At 51.1% G+C, this 21,377-nt stretch overlaps 1 protein-coding gene and 1 long non-coding RNA gene across 2 annotated transcripts; both read right to left on the reverse strand.

Annotated features, from left to right (window-relative positions):
• Window positions 1–1,976: 1,976 nt before the first annotated feature.
• PLA2G2F (phospholipase A2 group IIF) lies at window positions 1,977–11,828 on the reverse strand. Its single transcript, XM_066270255.1, has 5 exons — window positions 11,630–11,828; window positions 10,884–10,933; window positions 6,864–7,008; window positions 5,813–5,922; window positions 1,977–3,364 (listed from the first exon to the last, which is right to left on the reverse strand). The coding sequence occupies exons 1-5, from the start codon at window positions 11,743–11,745 to the stop codon at window positions 3,156–3,158; spliced, it is 630 nt and encodes a 209-aa protein (XP_066126352.1). The 5' UTR covers window positions 11,746–11,828; the 3' UTR covers window positions 1,977–3,155.
• A 2,616-nt stretch (window positions 11,829–14,444) lies between these two features.
• On the reverse strand, window positions 14,445–19,448 carry LOC136331564 (uncharacterized). The gene is made up of 3 exons (XR_010730505.1): window positions 19,363–19,448; window positions 18,163–18,309; window positions 14,445–14,916 (listed from the first exon to the last, which is right to left on the reverse strand). It is a non-coding gene; the product is annotated as an uncharacterized lncRNA (long non-coding RNA).
• Between the last annotated feature and the right edge of the window lie 1,929 nt (window positions 19,449–21,377).

Here is a 21,377-nt window from a genome sequence, read left to right on the forward strand (position 1 = left end):
TCGTCACCCTATTTAACTAGTAAACCCGAGTGGAATAACATATATGCTCGTGCTATATTTTAATGCTGACAACTAGGAAGACATGACTGTTTTTGTTAAACTAATAATATTCAACTGGTCTTTGTTATGAAAGATTTGCTCAAATCTTTGAACATGGGCTAAAAATTGTTTGGGTTAGTTTCTACACTTCTGGGTATTTTAGTAATACTTAATTTACATAAGTGCTTATTTACCTCTAAGCCATTTTGAAAGGAAATCCATAAAGGGGCTTTATAAATGAATTTTGGCCTGACCTGTGGTGGCGCAGTGGATAAAGCATCAACCTGGAACACTGAGGTTGCTGGTTCAAAACCTTGGGCTTGCCTGGTCAAGGCATATATGGGAGTTGATGCTTCCTGCTCTATCCCCTTCTCTCTCTCTCTCTCTCCTCTCTAAAATGAATAACTAAAATCTTTAAACATAAATAAATTTGGTTTGTTGTTTTTTTTTCAGGGACAGAGAGAGAGAGTCAGAGAAAGAGATAGCTAGGGACAGACAGGAACGGAGAGAGATGAGAAGCATCAATCATTGGTTTTTCGTGGCGACACCTTAGTTGTTCATCAATTCCTTTCTCATATGTGCAATGACCGCGGGCCTTCAGCAGACCGAGTAACCCCTAGCTCGAGCCAGCAACCCTGGGTCCAAGCTGGTGAGCCCTTTGCCCAAGCCAGATGAGCGCGCGCTCAAGCTGGCGACCTCGGGGTCTCGAACCTGGGTCCTTCCGCATCCCAGTCTGACGCTCTATCCACCGCGCCACCGCCTAGTCAGGCGGTTTTACCTTCTTGAGTAGAAGAATATCACACATACACATACACATACTAATGGAGGCAAATAGCTGAATAGGTTTCATTCTAAAATTTGAGCCACAAATAAGTAAAACATAGTACTACAAAGTCACTGGCTTATATAAAATATATAGTTAGCTCTCATCTATACTCCGTTTTGTATTTTTTATCCAAGTTATGTTTGGGGCAGATGAAACAAATCAAGGTTACTTATTCAACATGAGGGCTAATACTTTGTACCAATATTTGTAGAAAGGACTTCTAAGATTTCCATGTGCCCCAATATGTAATCTCATGAAGGCTGTGGACTCCATTTTAGACAAGAGACTGAGGGGACATCGAGCAACCATCAGGATGTCCCCAAAGCTCCTCTCAGTAGACAAAACATCCAGTCTGTTTCCAGTGAGCCTTTTTCCTTTTTAGCTTCAGGTCGTTGCTTTCAGGGGACCCTCAACAGGGTAAGGAGTGTGCAGAGGTGATTCAAGTGTCTGCAGGTAGCTGGGGCTGAGTGGGCAGGGCAGGGGGCTGGCGGGGCGGACAGAGAGATGAGGAGGTAGGGTTGGAAGGGGGTCCCAACCACACATCACAGGAACCGAAGGAAGGATCCAAGGTGGGAAGAGGAGGAGATGGGAAAGGAGAAGTCTTAGAGGAGGTAGTTTGTGGAGATCTCAAGTTTCTAAAAACAAACAAACAAAAAGCCAGTGACATTCCAAATTCAGCAGGGGTCTGAGAAATTGGGTTTCAGTTGACTGAGAAGTTCCTTTGGGAAGAACAGGATCAAACAAGGAGAGCAGAGAAGCTTCCCAAAGAGCCAGGACACATTTTCGAGGCTAAGAAGTTAGGGGGTGAATCGCTTGCTACTCAAAAGAAAGAGCCAGAAAGAACGACTTGCAGCCCAGCAGGCCACTTCTCCGACAGAGCAGCCTGACATTCTGATCCAGCTTCGGAGAGTATACTCAGAACCTCAGGAGTCGACATGAGTCCACAGACTGGCTCGGGAATCAGACTCACCAGTTGGCCCCGGTCCATCAGACCAAGGCTTCTAAGGTGTACACTTGAGGTCCAACAATGAATCAGATATCATCCGAGTCACAGCACCGCAACCATTAGAAAACCAGGTGTTGGACAGTACTTTAAGTAGTAGAAACAGATTTTTATTCGACTATTGCAACAGGGGCTCAATTCTTAATATAATTACAGAGCCATGTTTTTCTTAAGTGAGGATTTACAGTCAAGGATGGAGAGGTAGGTTGAACAGAAGATTGATAAGAGGATGAGATAAGTCTTGCTAAACTGACCTAATAGGATTCTTGCTGAAGGCAGACCAGGGTGATCAGAACTCCCCTGGGGACAGTGGAGGGTATGGAATCTGGTCAGATATGGATGGTGGGTGGGGATTCTCGCTAAAATGGCATGGCAGGATTCTTGCTAAGACCAAGTGATGCCAGATGGCTATGGAAACCCACACATTGATTTAAAAAAAAAAAAAAAGGTCTCAGAGGAGCCTGACTAAAGTTTGGTCAAAGAGAGTGTGTTTGTCAAAGGCAGCCCCCAGACCAGTGTAAATAAAGCAAGTGTAGCCTCTTCCCCAAGTCTTAGCATAAAAAAAATCCCAATGATGTGGAAGGGGTCCTAAGGAAGGAGAGAACCTCCAGATTGCAGAAGCCAGGAGCTCTTTCCTCAAAAAATGTGGCCCTCAGTCCTCCTGTCCACCTTTAGAGACTTCAAATACACCATCCGGCTCCACACCTCTGGTCCAGACACCTGACCCTCACCTGTCTGACCTCTCTCCCACCTTCTCCCCGCCCTTCCCTCTCCTCAGGCTGCTCCTTCCCTTCTGCCTTCTTGAACCTTCTGCACAGCTTCCTGCCTGGGCCTTTGTTTCCCTTTCTACCCAGGTGGCTCCCAGCCCTGAGCCTTATTCCCAAAGGTCTAAGGACTCGCCGCCCATGGACCTGGCTGCCTCACGAGGGGAGACATCGGCTGAGGCTGAGGGCTGGGCCCTGCTCCTTCTGTGCTTGTCAGGGACCTGGGGGCCTGGGGCCTCTCTCTCAGGCCTTGTCTTCCACACTCAGAAGTGACCCCAACAAGCCACACGTCCCCTGCCAAGTCCAGGACCAACAGCAGGACACAGCCATGCTCAGGGCTGGGCTGGAGGAGTCAGGTGGCCACAGTCAGGGCCCGGGCCTTCCTGAGTCCTCTGGGGACCAGCCTTGCTGGAGGGCTCCCTGGACGAGGTGGGCCGGGTGGCGCCCACCTCCACTGGCTCCGTGCACCTGGTCCCCAGAGCAGGAACCGCCATGCCTCTTCTCTGTCAGAGCCCTGAGGGTGCTAGGGCAGGGCGGTGGGTGCCGGGGCGGGGGGTCGGCAGGCCTCCTCCCGGGGCCGCTCGTATATGCTGCAGTTGGGAGTGGCACCCTGGCAGTAGATATTGAGGTAGTTGCGATGCTTCTCCTCGTACGAATGCTTCTGGAAGCACAGAGCCACACTCTTGTCGCACTCACAGGTCTGCCGGTCGCAGTCCGTCTGGTTGAGATCTCCTGTGGGGAGGGGAGCACGTGGACTCTGAGGGCCCTGGGGTCCTGTGGCTCCGAAGCTCTGGGCCGGGCCTGGCAGCCTGTGTTAACAGCCCTGCAGGCGGCTCTGGTGCGTGCTAAACTCAGAGAACCACTCGAGTTCAGCATGTCATTGCGTTGTTGGGAAACTGAGGCCCAGAAGGGGGATGGGTGAACCTAACTCACCCAGAAAGCTGGGACAGGAAACTCAGCTGTCGGGAACTCCCTACCTCCAGGCCAGTTACTCTCTACCATCCCAGGCCTCCTCTCCTCAATCACAGAATTGCAGGACAGCACCTTGGAGGGAGTTCGGGTGAGGATGCGGTAAGGAAAACACTTGTGGAAGCTTAGCTCAGTGCCTCCCACGGAGAAATGCTTCAGACATGGTAACTTGCTGTCGTTGCTGCTTGTTATTACTATCAGCCTCCAGAGGTCGTTTACCCCAAGAGTTCCCAGCCTTAGGTGTATTCTATTAGAATCAGCCGGCAGATTTGTTAAAACAGATTGCCCAACCCCACCCCTATGGCTTCCGATTCAGGAGCTCAGGGTGGGCCCTGGTGAGCTGCATTTCTAACAAGTGCCAGGTGTTGCTGCTGCCGCAGGTGAAGGAATGCCCTCTGAGAACCACCCAAGAGCCAGTGGTTTGCAAATATTTCAACCTTTCCATCAGCAGAATCCTTTCTCTTAAATAAAGCTCTTCCATAAGGTTAATGCATGGACCAGGTGAGAGGGAGGCCTATTAAGCTATAATATCCCTTAAAGAACAGATGGACCACTCAGGGACGCCCCCACCATCACCTCTCATAGCCGCCAACCCCGAGCCCCCAGGAATCCCCAGACGCCATTGTGAAAACCATTGCTTGGGGTTTTAATGGAGGGACATGCCTTCTCTCAAGCCAGCCCACATTGAACAGCAGAATATGAGGACCACAGAGCCCTGAGTTGCCAGGGGCCCCAGAGGTGCCCACTCCCCCATCAGACTCTTTCTCAGAGAACAGGAGACTTGAGTTTCTTTGCAAAGCTGGGCTTGCTGGTGGGCTGTTAGTAAGGGACGTTTGCTGGTGGGCTGTTAGTGAGGGACGAGGCGCAGAGCCCGGTAAAGAGAGAATAGAGGCCCTGGCCGGTTGGCTCAGTGGTGGAGCGTCGGCCTGGCGTGCAGAGGTCCCGGGTTCGATTCCCGGCCAGGGCACACAGGAGGGGCGCCCATCTGCCTCTCCAACCCTCCCCCTCTCCTTCCTCTCTGTCTCTCTCTTCCCCTTCCGCAGCTGGGGCTCCATGGGAGCGGGGATAGCCCTGGCGCTGGGGATGGCTCCTTGGCCTCTGCCCCAGGCGCTAGAGTGGTTCTGGTCGAGGCGGAGCGACGCCCCGGAGGGGCAGAGCATCGCCTCCTGGTGGGCAGAGCGTCGCCCCCTGGTGGGCGTGCCGGGTGGATCCCGGTCGGGCGCATGCGGGAGTCTGTCTGACTGTCTCTTCCCGTTTCCAGCTTCAGAAAAATACAAAAAAAAAAAAAAAAGAGAGAAAAGAGAAGGGGCCCGGGCAGCCCACAGCACTGGATCAGAGGACACTGGCTTCCAGGGAGGGGCATGAAGGGGAGGCAGGGTGGGGACACTGCTTGGACGCCACACCCCTTCGTTGGGGAAAGGCCATGGAGAGTCCACGGTAAAGGAGGAAACGCCACCAGGCCTGGCCCCAATAGCTTGAATTCTGGAAGAACTCTGGGTCCTGGGATGGGGCCATCTTCTTATGGGGTCCCAGAAACAGACCTGGAAGGGACCAGTGTGCTCTGATCCAAACCCCTCCATGTCCCCATGAGGAGACTGCAGCCAGGTAGGGAAGGGCCCTGCCCAGGGGGGCTACATAGCATGGAGGAACTGGTAGAACCGAGTTTAAACCTACGTCCCCTGATTCGCAGGCCTGTGTGTCACCAAGTCTCTCAGTCACCTGAGGATCTGGTTAAGAGCAGAGATTCCGCCCCCACCCCAGACCCACTGGATCAGAGTCGCTCCCTCAGCTCTCCAGAGCTTACGGATCTCCAGCACTAGAGACACAGGGGCAACTCAGGCTTGGGGATCACATTCCAGGGAGACGTGCCAGAGCCACAGTGGGGGTTGTTAGGTTGAACAAGCAAACAAAAACAAGAGGCCTGGTTAATTTGAATTCCAGACAAATATTTTTAGCATAAGTATGTGCCAAATATCGCATGGGATATACTTATGCTAATTCCTAACTCTATACCAAACTAATTGATTTTACACTAACATTTTGTTTTTAGTATAAGTATACCCCCTGTAATATTCAGGATATACTTCTGTGTAAACATTTTTTTGGTGTTGATCTGAAATTCGAATTTAACTGGGCACCCTGTATGTCATCTGGCAACCCTGTTCACGGCTCCTGCACAGGCTGGGGGCAGAGGTCGGGGGAGCGACTCACTGCAGACGATCGTAGTATTGTTCTCGATGGTGTACTCATAGTGGTCCACGTAGGTGTGGCAGCCCTGGTCGAAGAGCTTCTGGTAGCAGCAGTCATGGGCATGGCAGCACCTGGGGGCGGAGAGAGGAGAGCGGGCCCTCAGAGCCAGGCATGGCCCGTCTCCCACCAGCAGAGACCCTGATCATCTGTCCCATTTCCTCACTGGTCAGACCTTCAGACTGAGGCCCAGAGAGGGGCAGTTACTTGCCTGGGGTCACACAGCCAGGCAGAGCCGGCGAGCACCCCAGGTTCTGTCCACAATTCTGCCTTTGTCCTGTGCCCAGGGCTCCAGCTTCCCCCTTAGAACCCTGGCTGCCGCTGTGGGAAGGGTCAGGGGGTCCAGCAATGTGGTCAGGGTGGGAGGCAGGGCTAGGGTTATAGACAGACTATATGCAGAGGCCATACCTGGCTGTGCATGATGGCCAGGAAGGACAGAGATATGAAGGGTTGAGGGGGGGTTGGGGCCTGGGGGACAGGAAGCAAATGTGGTGTGATTGTTCCTGTGCCCTTAGGTGGAGGGAAAACAATTAGTCAACGTGCATTTATTGAGTTCCCGGTGAGCCCAGACTTGGTGCTGGCCGCTTTTGGGGAGGTAGGAGCAGAAGGTAAGCCATGGTTTCTGGGAACTCCCCGTCTGATGGAAGAAGCCTGCACAGCCCTGTCCTCCAGCGCCTCCAATCGGGTGGGGGCAGGGGTCGCAGCCCTTGCCTTAGTCAAGCATAAGCTGTGTGACTGCTGCTCCCGTGTGTTTGGGGCCAGGCAAAGGCTCCTTCCAGGCAAGAGTGGAGTTCAAATGCCTCCAAGCCCAAGACCTTGGAGATGGACAATAGACAGTGTTCAAGATGGTTGGAGAGGACACGGGTCAAAGGTCAGGTTCACCATCACTAACTCATCCAACAAACCTCATCCTTTTGGGGAAAGGGCCTGCCCCCACCCCTGGAAGATAGAGGTCAGTCTGGCCTCCTCTGCCCCCACCCTGTTCTGACGGCAGCCTTGGCACCCTGGAACCTACCAGTCCACTTCATCCATGGGCCGGCCGCGCCCCCCCAGCCCGCAGTAGCAGCCATAGCCCACGAAGGACAGGATGGCGTTTTTCCCCGTGATGGCTTCCACCATGGACTTGAGGTTGAACAAGCTGCTGTGCACTGCAGGCAGGACTGCAAGGGAACCAAGGGGATGCTGTGAGCAACCTGCCCATCTGATGGTGTCCTCCCGCAGCCCAGGCTTGGGGACCTGGGGCGGGCGGGCAGGCGGGAGCAGCAGGAGGAGGGAAGCCATGTACCAAGCACGGGGTAGGGGGCTTTGCTCACATTCTTCCATGAAACCTATGGCCCTGAGAGAATAGTGATAATTACTATTATGCCAGGACTTCTCTGTACTAGGCACTGTCCTAGGCCCTTCCAGGCATTAACTCATCGAGTGCTCACTGCAGCCCTACGGTATGCTATTAATGTGGTGTTGCTGTCTCATCTTACAGATAAGGGCACTGAGTCCTGGAGAAGTTAGTAACTCGCCCACGAACACATTGAAAAGCGGTGGAGACAGAATTTGGACCCAGGCAGTGAACATCCAAGGCCCAATTGCCCAAGAAACTGTAAGGGGTTTCCCACATGGTTGTGTTCTTCTGAACACCGGGGTTTGATTCCAGGCCCTCCTGGCTTGGCCTGGTTCCTCTGCCCCCAGCAGGGACTCAGCGTCACAGCCACTGTCCTGGGGCTGGTGCGTCTCAGGTAAATCCAGAGACAGTTGGGTGCCCTGGTCATTCAGTGAAGAGACACACACACACACACACACACACACACACACACACACACACACACACACTCCTTCCCCTCTGTCAGTGTCTCACAGGAAGCAATAATGCAGTGACTCTTCCTGTGCCAGCAAAATCAGCTTCCTGACACCTGGCAGCCAGCCCACCCCAGTGACACAGTCTCCCCTCCCCAGCTTCCCTGCCTGCCGGGCCCCTGGCCGGGGCCGCTTCCGCGTCTCTGCCTGGCTCACCACTGAGTCAACAGCAAGCCCGGCGCTTCGGTCCTCACCTGGGTGAGGCCACCCACCTTCCCAACACAGGCAGGAGAGCTGCTCTATCCCCATTTTATGGATGAGCAAACTGAGGCTCAGATCAGCAAAGGTCATACAGCTTGGAAGGGGCAGAGCCCAGACACGACCCCAGGTTTGTATGCCCCTGAGCTGCGATGCCGCCACCACGCAGGGCAGCACCTACCTGCCTCCCCACCCTGGGCTCCTCCAGCAGGGGCCACGGTTAGGTGCCCAGTTCCTGCCCTGCTCTCTCCACATGCCCCACCCTGCTCCACGGCCTGAAACAGGAAATGTAACAGGAGAAGGAGGAGCCAAGAATTCAGAAACTGGAGGCTGGATGGAATCCCAAAGGCTGCAATTATACTGCTCACAAAAATTAGGGGATATTTCAAAATGAATGTGAAGCAATAAGATATCCCCTAATTTTTGTGAGCAGAATATTTCCCTCTTGAGCCGTGGTTGTTCCACATCGCTAGTGACGGGAAACTCACCACCTCAACACGCCTTAGCGAGATGAGCACAGATTTGGGAGTCAGGCAGACCCAGGCCCCTGGGGCTCCATTTTCCCATTGGTACAGTACAGACAACAGTACCAGCCTCCTGGGATCCCCCAGGGCCAGGACTCTGTTCGAGGCCAGCACACATCGGACGCTGTCCCCCTCCATGGTGCCTGCCAGCGCCTGGGGCTTGTTCGGACCCTGGGCCCATCTGCCTTCCCCCTCAGCTGATGTTGAGAACCCTGCTCCACCTGAGTCTCCCACACTAATGGCTCTGTGACTTTTGTCACTACAGAGAATAAGGAGCAAATAAGAGAGAAAGGAGTAGAGAGAAATGACAGATGACTTAAAGAGGATGCGTAGAGCCATATCAATGTCTACGCTGGGGCCCAGAACCGGGACAGAGAGGATGATGCGTCCTGTGGGCCTGAGCCTCTCTCCTGAGCTGCACAGAAACGTGGAGGCGATGGCTGTTGAAAGGCTGGGGGTGTCCCTGAGAACGTTAGCTCTCCGCATCCCCCACCGCCCCACCTCCTCTCTCCTGGCTTCTTGGTGTTGGAGGAAAATGCCTGTGCGGAGCAGCTTTGGAGTCAGAAGGACTGGGCCTGCAAACAGGTTTCTCCATTAACCTGTAAGACCGTGAGCAGGTTGCTTAACCTCTCTGACCTCGATTCCTAAATGACGACAGCCAGTAATGACATTCCCTTATAGGGCGCCCTGTGCAGAGCCCCTTGAGGTCCTGTGTGAGGTCTTGCCACCCCCCCCCCGACTCCCCTAGTCTGAAAGGCCCCGCCTCCTGCCCCCACCTACCCTCTAGTTGTATAGGTAATCCCCCCCGGGGGGGGGCTTTCATCCCCAGGGCCCGCCACATGAAAGAGAATGAGCATACACACAGACATAGACGCACCCACCTTATCCTCTCCACACACCGCACACTTGTACACACTCTCACGCGCAGAAACACAACCACGCCTACTTCGTACACTCACCCCTCACACTCAGATGTGCATTTGCATAGCGGCCAGTGTCACACTCTCATACATACTCTCACCCACAAATTCCTCACACACTCAGGCATAACTTACACATCTCACGCTCACACACATACTCGCCCACCACAAACACACTCACTCACAGGCAGCACCCAGAGTGGAATCAGTGGCCCGAAGCGAGGCCACGTCCACAGTCACACTCCGAGTGGAAGACACAAAGTGTGTGTCCCATCGGGCTGAAGGCTCTGTCCCAGGCCAGCAGTTTGGGCTGAACTCAAGTGGTTGTTTTCTAAATAACAGGTCGCTTTGCCCGCTTTCAACCACCAGTTTCTCATGCCCGGCCACCTTTAGTCTTATTTTGTTTCTGGCATTTCTTTTACTCAATGCTGGCTGCGTCCGGGGGAGGGGTAACAGGCTGATGGAAAGCCAGTGAGAGGTTCAGTCCATCTTCCACTGACCAGAAGCGCCTGCTGCCAGAACACCTGAATATGTGGGGGGTGGTCAGTTTGTGTCAGGGGCCTCAGCTATCCCTGATCCGTACACCCGGGGTTACCACCTTGGGTAAGAAGTCCCCAGACCCCCTGACCAGGCGGTGGCACAGTGGATAGAGCGTCGGACTGGGATGCAGAGGACCCAGGTTTGAGACCCCAAGGTCACCAGCTTGAGCACGGGCTCATCTGGTTTGAGCAAGGCTCACCAGCTTGGACCCAAGCTCGCTGGCTCGAGCAAGGGGTTACTCCGTCTGCTGAAGGCTCACGGTCAAGGCACATATGAGAAAGCAATCAATGAACAACTAAGGTGTCGCAAAGAAAAACTGATGATTGATGATTCTCATCTCTCTCCGTTCCTGTCTGTCCCTATTTATCCCATCTCTGACTCTATATCTGTCTCTGTTAAAAAAAAAAAAGAAGTCCCCAGACCTTTTATACACTTATATAGACACTGCTGCTCTGCAGACACCACATAAACATACATGCACCCCTATGTTCATATACACTCTCTAGACACACTTCACTCAATTAATACACACTCACACTTTGTATTGAATGGTGTTATACACAGGGGCATCACCGTATGCTGACACACCACACACACACATCGATATGTGTATATCCACACACGAACTATTAGCTTCTGTCTACATGTGCACACATACACAAACAGACACTCCTATGAACACAATTGCCCAGGTTTGCCGGGGTGCCCAGACACCCAGCAAACATCACCGCTTTACGATGCTTGCTCAGCTCTGGGCCCTGCCTGTTGAGGCTTGTAAATGTCAACTGCTCATGACCTGTTTACAGGTGGTGGAGGAAAAAACAGCCCCAGAGAGAGGAGGAAGCCTGACAGAGGCTCGGCGGGGAACCAGAGGCCAAGAGAGATGAAGGACAGGCCCAAGGTCTGGCTGCTGGTCAGCAGAGGGAGAGCCAGGATGCCCAAGGTCAAGGGAGAAAGCCTGCGGTGGAGAAGAGGGAGGCACCGCCCTGAGCCTTTACTCACTGCTGCCGGCCAGGACGGTGATGGCGAAGAGCTTCATAGGCAGGCTCGATCTGGGAGGGGAAGAAACCCAGGTCCTGAGTCCACCTTCCCGCAATCCCAGGCCCACTGCTCCCTCCTGGGCCTCGTTATCATTGCAGGTGCCCTCGGTGTTGTCCCTTGATGATCCTGATGACATTGATGCTCTGGTTCCTGCTGCCCCATCCCTGTGATTAGCATGTCCAGGAAGATTCGAGCACCTCCTGCCTGCCCTGCACTCCCTGAAAAAGCAGCCTCAGAATGGCGGAGCCAGGAGGCACCAGGAGCCTTCTTCCCTCCCACCCTGAGCAGGAAATCAGCTTCCAAGACAGGAAGCTCACTGCCTCATGGGGTCAGATCACTGTCACTGATCGGAACCAACTCCCTTCCATGTTCACACCAAAAAGTCACATGACTCAACCTGATGGCTGGGTCTTGAATTCAGAGCCAAGGGATCTGGGTTCCTGATTTCTAGTCCCAGCTCTACTTCTAAAATGCTGTGTGACCTTGGATAGACCTCTTAGCCTCTCTGGGCCTTGATTGCCTCGTGAAGATTGACTAGTTGACCCATAAGACCTGTCTAGTGCTGAAACCGCAGTGACATTTCTCAGCCACCACCAGGAGACTCAGAACCCTCCTTCCTGGAGAAATGGATTCAAGGAGCCAGTCCCCCACTGGCACCCCGGCTCCTCCCCGTGGGGGGTTCCGTTCCAGGGCAGCAGGCACATTACCTGGAGGTCCTCGAAGACGACGAGGCCCTGAGATAAAGGTTCTTCCATCCGGAGGGGTGTCTAACCAGCGCCTTCTTCTTGAACCCTTTGGGGTTGGCCTGCGCCCCATCTGCCATGTTCTGGGTTGTGGGGGGCCAGCGACATAGGGCTCCAGAGGTACACAATCTGCTGCAAAGGCTCTGGGGAGTAGGCCCCAGCTCCTCACTGCCACCTACACTGGCAGGGTAGTGCCGGGGCAGAGCCCCTGGGCAGGAGGTGACACATGCCCTAGAAAAAGGAGGCTCCGCCCCCTCCCTCCCACCACCACTGCCACCGCCCTGCCCACAGCTGCCTGGTAACGTCCCCACCCGGGGGTGCTCTGACCTGCAGGAGGTGGCAGTTTATGCACCTGACCAGGATTTGGCCCCTCCGCATGCATCAGAAAGGAAATTAGTCTAAAGTCCTCTCCAATCTCATCTGAACAGGATGTTAAAATTATTGCTAAAGGACAATGGGGAAGACTTGACCAAAGAGGGGCCATTGCAAGAGGTGTAGGGACCATTGGAGCGGGCTTCACCTTGGGGAAGAGAGATCGAACTCAACTCCAAATACAAAAGGGAGAAGTGGGAATTTATAGCCAAGGAGGAGGATGGGACTCAAAGGATGGACAGTACTAAGAAGCGTCAGGTGTTGGAGGGATGTTGCTGAAAGCAGGCCAGGGTGATCAGACACCACGGGTGAGGGGAGGCTGAGGAACCCCGTCAGATATTGGGGGTGACCAGATATCGAGGACGGAGATTCTGGCTGAACTGACTTAGCAGGATTCTTCCTAAAATTGCACAATACAGAGACGAACACGGAAACCCAAGAGTTGGGGTTTAGTTGAGAGAGAGTTCAAGGGGAACCCGAGTGAAATTTGCTGGGGGAAGAGAATCTTTGTCAGGGTCTCCACGTGGCTGGGCACGAGTCTGTGAGGCTTCCCTCCAACTCTGCAAGCGTGTCGGTGCGCACATCTGGCTGAGACTGGAGGAGCACAGGCACACGCATCTGGCAGGGAGCCCCCCACTCACATGTGGAAGGCCGAGCTTGCCTGCCTCGGAGCAGGGCTTCCCCACCCTGCACCACTGGCATGCGGCCTCACACCCCTCCTGCTCACCCCTGGCCTCCACACTAGCTCCAACAGGAGCCCCCTCTCCACAAAGTCCGACAACCAAAAACGTCTCGAGACATCACAGATAAGCCACATCAGTTGCCCTGGTTGAGAGTCTAGTGGCCTGGGAGTCGGTGCTATGTACCTCTAGTTAGAGGGTGACATGTGTGAGAAAGAGGGACAGGAGCGAAGCAGAGGGGCCTGGAGCCCTGGCGGGATCAGTCCCACTGATGTGGCTCTGACACCAGCACCCCCAGAGCTCGGTTCTGAGACCTGGCGGGACAATTCCCTTCCTGGACCTCTGTGTCATCAGCTGCAGACTGGCCATAACCAGGCCCCACCAAGAGAGGATCGTGCCGGTGTCACGCCGTGTGGGCACAGGAGAGGTGCGCAGTGCAGGATCTGCCTGTCGCCAGCCCAGGCTCCTTCTCCAGTCTCGAGGTGAACTGGGACGCTGGGAAGGGGAACAATGCAGGAGGGGGGGAAGAGCACTCTTGGAAATAAAAACTCCACATAATCCCCAACCTTCAGATTGGCCCTTCTCTCCCAATGTCCCCAAAGTTGCTGAAGAGCCCCCCCGGGGGGGGCTCTTTCTCTTTCTCCTTGGGGCTGTACCACACCAACTGGCCAGCCGACCCCATGTGTCACTGCCCCCATCCTTCCTCTGCCCGGCTTCTTCTCCATGGACCCAGGCTTTACTCCTTCTCAGAAGTTCTAGAAAAACCCCACTGCATGCAATCACCCATCGCTCCATGGGAAGGTGTTTGCATGCACTTGCTCGTCCTTTGTAGGTACCTGGGTATGTTTTGGTGTGTGGATCTTAACACTTCAGTCAGACTAGGCATCCTGGGGAACAGGGCACAGGACCTGCCTCGTCCGACTGGGGGCTCCCGGAGGGCCGAGGGTGGAGGGAGGACGCGGCTGGGCTCTCTGCCCTCACTTGTCTGTACAAGGCTTGCTTCGGCTTTTGCTTTACTTTGCTTATGCCTTGTAATGACATCTATCACAGCACTAAAAAGGAGGAAGAACTAAGAAAGAAGGCCCATACAGGCCACACACCAAAGATAGAGCCTCCAACCTACAGGTAACCTAGAGCCACTTGGCTCTATGCCGAGGAGGCCACGGCTGGGGTGGGGGACCCCTGCTGCTCTGTCGTCATATTCTAGCATGCCCACTGGCTGTGCTGGTTGGGCTAGTCTGCAGAGGGCAAGCCCCTGAGATGGGGGAGGAGCCCCCCCCCACGCTCTTCCCTTTTCCATCCTCCCTCAACCAAGTACCAGAAGTCAATAATAAACTGGTCAACCCAGTATTTCCACTTCTGGGACTATAAACTAAGATGCCAACCTGAGTTGTGCCCAGGGGCAGATGGAAAAGATGCTTTCTGTGCTGTCTCACACGATGTACCCCCCATCAGGAGCAACTTCAGTTAGGGGGTCACTTAAGCAACTTATTAACCATCCGTTCCTACCATGTTTTAAAATATTTGATGATACAAAAAACAAACAAACAAAAAAACCCCCACAAAACTCTGGATATAAAGGGTAATAGCAATTTTGTAAAAACAAGAAAAGGCGGGGGTGGAGGATGAAGGGGTTGATGTACACATGTATAAAAATTATCTGGAAGGATATATAGCAAAACATTCATAATGGTTACGTTTAGGCGGTAGGATAACTGATGGTTTTGTTTTATTGCTTGTAATTTTCTGTATTAAAATGAATGTAAGACAATGCCAACAGCTAAGATGGAATGGTCAGTTTCCTTAAGACACAAACTCACTCAACTGGAAATAGCCCTTCTACCTATTAAAGAAACTGAATAAGTAGTTTAAAACCTTTTCATAAATAAACTCCAGGTCCAGAAGACTTCACTGGCAAGTTCAACCCAATACCCAAGGAAGAACTCATACCAACTGTATTAAACTGCTAGCGCTGTCATAACACAATACCACAGACTGGGGCCGCTTAAACAATAGACATTTATCTTCTCAGTTCTGGAGGCTGGAAGTCCAAGATCACAGTGTTGGCAGGTTTGGTTTCATTTTGAGGCCTCTCTCCTTGGCTTGCAGATGATGGCTGCTCCTCCCTGTGTCTTCACAGGGTCTTCCCTCTGTGCACACACATTCTTCCTCTCTCTTTGTGAGTCCAAATTTCCTTTCCTTATAAGGATAACAGTCAGATGAGATTAGGGCTCACAGTAACAGCTTCATTTTAACTTAATCACCTTTTCTTTTTGCACATGTATGAGAGAGAGAGAGAGAGAGAGAGAGAGAAGGAGGAGGAGGAGAGACAGATAGGAAGGGAGAGAGATGAGAGATGCAGCACTTTAGTTGTTCATTGATTGCTTCTCATATGTGCCTTGACTCGAGGCCTCAAGTCAAGTCAATGACTCCTTGACAAACCAGTGACCTAAGGTTCAAGCCAGCAACCTTGGGCTTCAAGTCAATGACCGTTGGGCTCAAGCCAGCTGTTATGGGGTCATGTCTATGATCCTACACTCAAGCCAGCAACCTCAGGGTTTCAAACCTGAGTTGTCACCATCCCAGGTTGACGCTCTATCTGCTCCACCACCATCTGGTCAGGCTTAATTGCCTCTGTAAAGCCCTATCTCCAAATATACATTCTGAGACTCTAGAGGCTGGGCCATTAACATATGAATTTTTGGAGGATACAGTTTAGCTTATAACACCCACTTCTTCTAGAAAATTTAAGTGGAGGAAATGCTTCCAAACTCATTCTGTCAGGCCATCGTTATTCTGATTCTCCAACCAGGTAGAGACATTATGAGAAAAGAACACTGCAGAGAAATATCCCTCATGAATATATGTGCAAAAATTCTTAACTAAATGTTAAAGAAAAAGAATATCACAATGCAGGGCAGGCAAAGGTAGCTGTGTAGTTGTGAATATGTGAAATAGAGTTTATTCCTGTATTAGTATTTGCTTATTAATTATTGTATCATTTGTTATTATTATTATTATTATTATTATTATATTTTTCTGAAGCTGGAAACGGGGAGAGACAGTCAGACAGACTCCCGCATGCGCCCGACCGGGATCCACCCAGCACACCCACCAGGGGCGATGCTCTGCCCACCAGGGGGCGATGCTCTGCCCCTCCGGGGCGTCGCTCTGTTGAGACCAGAGCCACTCTAGCGCCTGGGGCAGAGGCCAAGGAGCCATCCCCAGCACCCAGGCCATCTTTGCTCCAATGGAGCATTGGCTGCGGGAGGGGAAGAGAGAGACAGAGAGGAAGGAGAGGGGGAGGGGTGGAGAAGCAGATGTGCGCTTCTCCTGTGTGCCCTGGCCGGGAATCGAACCCGGGAATTCTGCACGCCAGGCCAATGCTCTACCACTGAGCCAACCGGCCAGGGCTCATTTGTTATTATTAACCTACTTCTGCCCACCCCTATATATGAAAAGGAAAATATACCAGGACCAGGTCTGGTTTGTCCCAGGAGTAGAAGGTTGATTTTACAGTAAAAAAAATCAATCATTTTAATAAATGCAAAAACAAACAAACAAAAAAAACTATTGGACAGAATCTGACATTTGTTTCTGATTAAAAAATAAAACAAACAAACAAAATGTCAGCAAACTGAGGTAGAAGGAAACATCCTCAGTTTGGACAAGGGTATTTATAAAAAACCTGCAGCTAACTTCATACTTAATCATGAAAGGGTAATTACTTCTCCCCTTCAGATTAGGAATAAGAGAAGTGTATCTATTCTTACCATCCCCATTTTAACATTTTAGCTGGTACAATAAGGCAAGAAAAGAAATAAAAGGCATTCAGATTATAAAGGAAAAAATTAGATTGTTTCTGTTGACATAAACACAATAATCCAGGTTAAAAAACAAACAAAAAAACTTTGTAGAACATACAAAAAAGCTACTAGAATTAATAACTGAGTATAGCAAGGTTGCAGGATATAAAAATACAAGAAAATTAATTATACTTCTACTTACTAACAATAAACGACTGAAAATTAAAATGGAAAAAAATATATTTACAATGATATCAAAAATATGAAACATTTAGAGCTAAATCTGATCAAATATATGAAAGACCTGTACAGTGAAAATGATAAAACAATGCTTAGAGAAATCAAAAAATACCAAAAACTAAATGCAGGGATGTACCACCATGTTCATGAATCAGAAGACTAAATATTAAAATAGCAGTTCTCCCCATTTGCTCGATAGAGTCAATGCACTCTCAACCATTAGTCTACTTTTCTTGTGGAAGTTCACAAATTGATCTGAAAACTCATATGGAAATGAAAAGGACCTAGAATATCAAATCAATTTTGAAAAGGAGAACAATGATTTTACACTATCCGATTTTAAGACTTACAAAGTTACTGTGATCAGGGCAGTGTGGATTTGTATAAGGATGGACACATAGATCAATGGAACAGAATGCATGACCCCGAATTGGAGCTACATATATGGAGATTTTTCTTTTGACAAAGAAGCAAAGGCAGTTTCCGGGAGGAAGAATAGTTTTTTAACAATGGCACTAGAACAATTGGCTATGGATATGGAAAGAAAGGGAGAAAGAAAGAGGAGAGAGAGCAAGAGAGCCAGTGAGCTGGCCCTTCTCATTTTTCTCCAGCCCATTTAACAGATGAGGAAACAGATGGGGAATCAGGATGCAGGTCAGGTCTGTCTGACCCCCAAGCCTCCCTCTGATCGCTCGGGGGCGCTGCTGCCTCCTAGCGGGATGTAGCCATGAGGAAGGCAGCAGGGGCCTATCTCAGGTCTGAAGACAAAACAAGAACCTCCAAGCCATGACCATGTCAAAGCTGCTGGGTGTGGGAATTGTTGAACCGCTTGGAAAGAACATTCTGTGGCCACTAGCATGCACTTGGGTTACTCTGAGTAAACTGAAAGGTCAAAGTGGAAATCTCCCTGCTGTGGGAGACCAGCTCTGTATCAATTAGAAACAAAAGTGTCTGGGTCTGAGGTGGGGGAAGAGGTCTGTTTGCCCAGCCCCTTACTTTGGTCAGAACTTTGCACTCTTTCCTCCTGGAAGGAGGGTTCACCAGGTGCCATGTATTCACAGACCACCTGTGGTATACCAATCATCCTGCCCATAATCATGACAACAGAGCTTCAGGGGATGGATGCATCACTGGCCTCACAGTCTGGATGGGAAAAGTGAGGCTCAGGGAGACAATGTAATGTCATCAAGGAGATGCCATTATTAAGCTGGAATTCGAACCCAGATCTGTCGGAAAGCAAAGCTAGGTTTTCTTTCTATCACACAACATCAGTTTATAATCTTGAAGGTTATCTAAGTGATTTCTACTGCCCGTTCACTTTCATCATCATCACTCAAATTCGTAGAAGTATAATATACCTAGGAAAATGCATAAGTTGAAATAGCTGAATGAACCTGACCTGTGGTGCGCAGTGGATAAAGTGTCGACCTGGAACGCCGAGGTCGCCGGTTCGAAACCCCAGGCTTGTCCAGTCAAGGCACATATGAGAAGCAAATATCATACTATGGCTTGATGCTCTCTGCTCTTCATTCCCCTTTCTCTCTCTCTAAAATCAATAAAAAAATATTATTTTAAAGATGTTCCAATATGAAATAACTGGATAAATTTTCACAGCACAAACACACCATTGTAACCAATGCCCAGTAAAAGAAAGGGACCAGCAGTAGAACCCCGAACTCCTCTTAGTAACCCCTGTCCAGTCCCCATCCTCCGCTCAGGCGTAACTGCTGTCCTTGTAGAAGCACAAATCAGTTTGACTGTGTTGCAAGGCCATATAAACTGAGTCTCTCTCACACAGTCTGTATTGTGTCGTAGATATGTGTAGGTATTGGCATTTTGGGTTCAGCATAAAGTTTGTGAGATTTTTTTCCATGTCGCTGTGTGTAGTGGCGGCTCATTGACCTGTTATCCTGGAGTGGCTCTGCCCCGTGTCGATCTGCAGGAGACAGACACTTGGGAGTCTCCAGTTGTTTAATCCACTTGCTCTGGTTCTGCCTTGGCGCAGCAGGCAGAAAAGGGGTCATTCTCCCACAAAGACTCTCAGGTCTCTCTCTCCCTCCTCTTCCCCCCGCTGGGGCCTGTCTGCGATGAAGCTGGAAGTCCCCCGTCCGTCCCCCCCATCCCCCCGGGAAGCCTGGCTGCTTTCACTTTCCTCTTCCCCTGCAAACCTGCCGTCCTTCTGAGCTCCGTCTCTAACACTCTCTGGCAGTGCCATCATGGATAGAGTCCGGGCAGGGGGACCATCCTGGTAAATGGGGCTCTTCAGGGAGGGATGGGTCCAGGGGAGGACCTGGCCCCGGCCTGAGTGACCATGCTCTCACCCATGGGGTATTTCTTAGGAGATGGGGGTCCTCTTTCCCTCAGCAGTGAGGTTTGGGGCAGCAGACTTTCAGGCTCCACCAGCTCTTCTCATGCCCACCTCTATCTACATCGGGAGGGCAAGAAAGTGACAGCAGAACCCTTGGGTACAATGACTCGTCTGTAAAATGGGGATTAGGCCAGTAACCACATACATTTACTATGTGGGACCACTTAGATCAGTGCCTAGGATGGGCCACTCTGGGAAAACCTGAGTTCTAACCCAAGCTCTGCCACGTACCTGCTGTGTGACCCTGGGTAACTTTCTGATCTCTCTGAACTGCAGTTTCCTCAGCTGTAAAATGGATACAGCAGTCTCTCCCTTCTGGTGTGGATGTGGAAATTGCATAACACCCCTGTACCTAACTCACAGTAGAGGCTCAGCCAGTGGCAGATCCCTCCCCCAACATGTGCTCCGACATCTAAGCCCCTCGTGCTCCTTTCCACCCCGACCTGGATCTCTTGATGACTTGTAGCCTAACACTATCATCAAGTGTTTTTCCTACCATTCCCAGGGAAGCGAAAGCCACAGACATGCTGACAAGTCTCCGGAAACCACCAACCCCAATAAATACTTGCTGACTGCTAATAGAGGCAGCTGCATGGGGCTTTCTACATTTCAACAGACTTCAGAGAAAGAAGAGGCTCTGAAACATTTCTACCGTTTCACCCAGCAATTGCACTTCTGGAAATTTACTCAAAAGCATTTACCCTTTAAAAATAGAAAAAAAACAAACAAACTGTATCATCATAATGTTGTCAATAGCAATGAACAGTGCTGACCTAAAAAGTCATCATGAGAAAAAAAAAAATCAATCAATAGAAACAGACCCAGAAACGACCCAATTTATAGAATTAGTAGACACAGACATTAAAACGGTTATTTTAACTATCTTCTCTATGTGTAAGAAGATAGAGGAAAGCGTGTGCATGTTAAATAGGGATGTGAGAGATATAGAAAGGACCCAGGTGAAATTTCTAGAGAGAGAACATTACATTGTTGAGATGAAAGATACAATAGATGAGACTAACAGCAGATTACACAAGGCAGAAGAAAAGATTGTCCTATTATAAACAGTGATGGTGCGGACAATGGAAAAGATGATGACGATGGGAGTAACCATAACTAACATTTATTAATCCCTAGCTATGGACCAAGCCCTGTTCGTATATCATCTTGTTTAATTCTCACCAGAAGGCTGTGAAGTAGGCACTATCATCACCCCTATTATACAAATGAGGAAACAGAGGACACGTTGCTTAGCACCTGGCTCCAGGTGAAGCAGCCAGAATCCAGGTTGTCTGGTTTTGACTCCCACCTCCCCATCCTCTTCACCCCCACATAACGCTGTGTCACCCATGCTGTGGTCGCTGTAATGGCATTCTCTCCATGGGTGAGGCTTGGTGCGATGTGCCGTGTGCATGCGATCTCAAACCCTACAGCAATCAGAGGAAGGAGGGATTGTTGTCCCCCATCCTGCAAATGCGGAAACTAAGGCTCATGAGGTGAGGTGATTCATCCAGGGTCCCACAGATGGTAAGAGAAGGAGCCAGAGTTTGAATCCCAAACCCAGCCTTCCAGATGCGCATTAGGGGCTCTGGAGGCATCAGGACAACTGTTTTTTGTTTTTTTGTTTTTTTTCATTTTTCTGAAGCTGGAAACAGGGAGAGACAGTCAGACAGACTCCCGCATGCGCCCGACCGGGATCCACCCGGCACGCCCACCAGGGGGCGACGCTCTGCCCACCAGGGGGCGATGCTCTGCCCATCCTGGGCGTCGCCATGTTGCGACCCTCCTGGGTGTCGCCATATTGCGACCAGAGCCACTCTAGCGCCTGGGGCAGAGGCCACAGAGCCATCCCCAGCGCCCGGGCCATCTTTTGCTCCAATGGAGCCTTGGCTGCGGGAGGGGAAGAGAGAGACAGAGAGGAAGGTGCGGCGGAGGGGTGGAGAAGCAAATGGGCGCTTCTCCTATGTGCCCTGGCCAGGAATCGAACCCGGGTCCTCCGCACGCTAGGCCGACGCTCTACCGCTGAGCCAACCGGCCAGGGCAGGACAACTGTTTTTGAGGTTCCTTTACAGCATCAGTATCATGGCTTCTCTTCCATAAAAGAAAAGCTTTCTGGAATCAACAATGCCTTCTAGTCTTGGCTACCTTTGCTTCTGCCCAAATGATACCAGATCGGGGGAAGCTGGGGCTCTGGGAGGGAGCTGCATGCCCCACTGAGGGCCCAGACCCAGAAGACTGCCTGTAGG

This window comes from Saccopteryx bilineata, chromosome 3, assembly GCF_036850765.1.
Source record: "Saccopteryx bilineata isolate mSacBil1 chromosome 3, mSacBil1_pri_phased_curated, whole genome shotgun sequence".
Lineage (NCBI taxonomy): Eukaryota > Metazoa > Chordata > Mammalia > Chiroptera > Emballonuridae > Saccopteryx > Saccopteryx bilineata.

Excerpts from the sequence above, each read along its gene's own strand:
- PLA2G2F (XM_066270255.1), bottom strand. The coding sequence starts at position 11,745 with ATGGCAGATGGGGCGCAGGCCAACCCCAAAGGGTTCAAGAAGAAGGCG. Across the intron at positions 5,923-6,863 it reads CCCATGGATGAAGTGGACTG|GTGCTGCCATGCCCATGACT; the intron begins GTAGGTTCCAGG and ends CTCCGCCCCCAG. Across the intron at positions 3,365-5,812 it reads CAATACTACGATCGTCTGCA|GAGATCTCAACCAGACGGAC; the intron begins GTGAGTCGCTCC and ends CCCTCCCCACAG.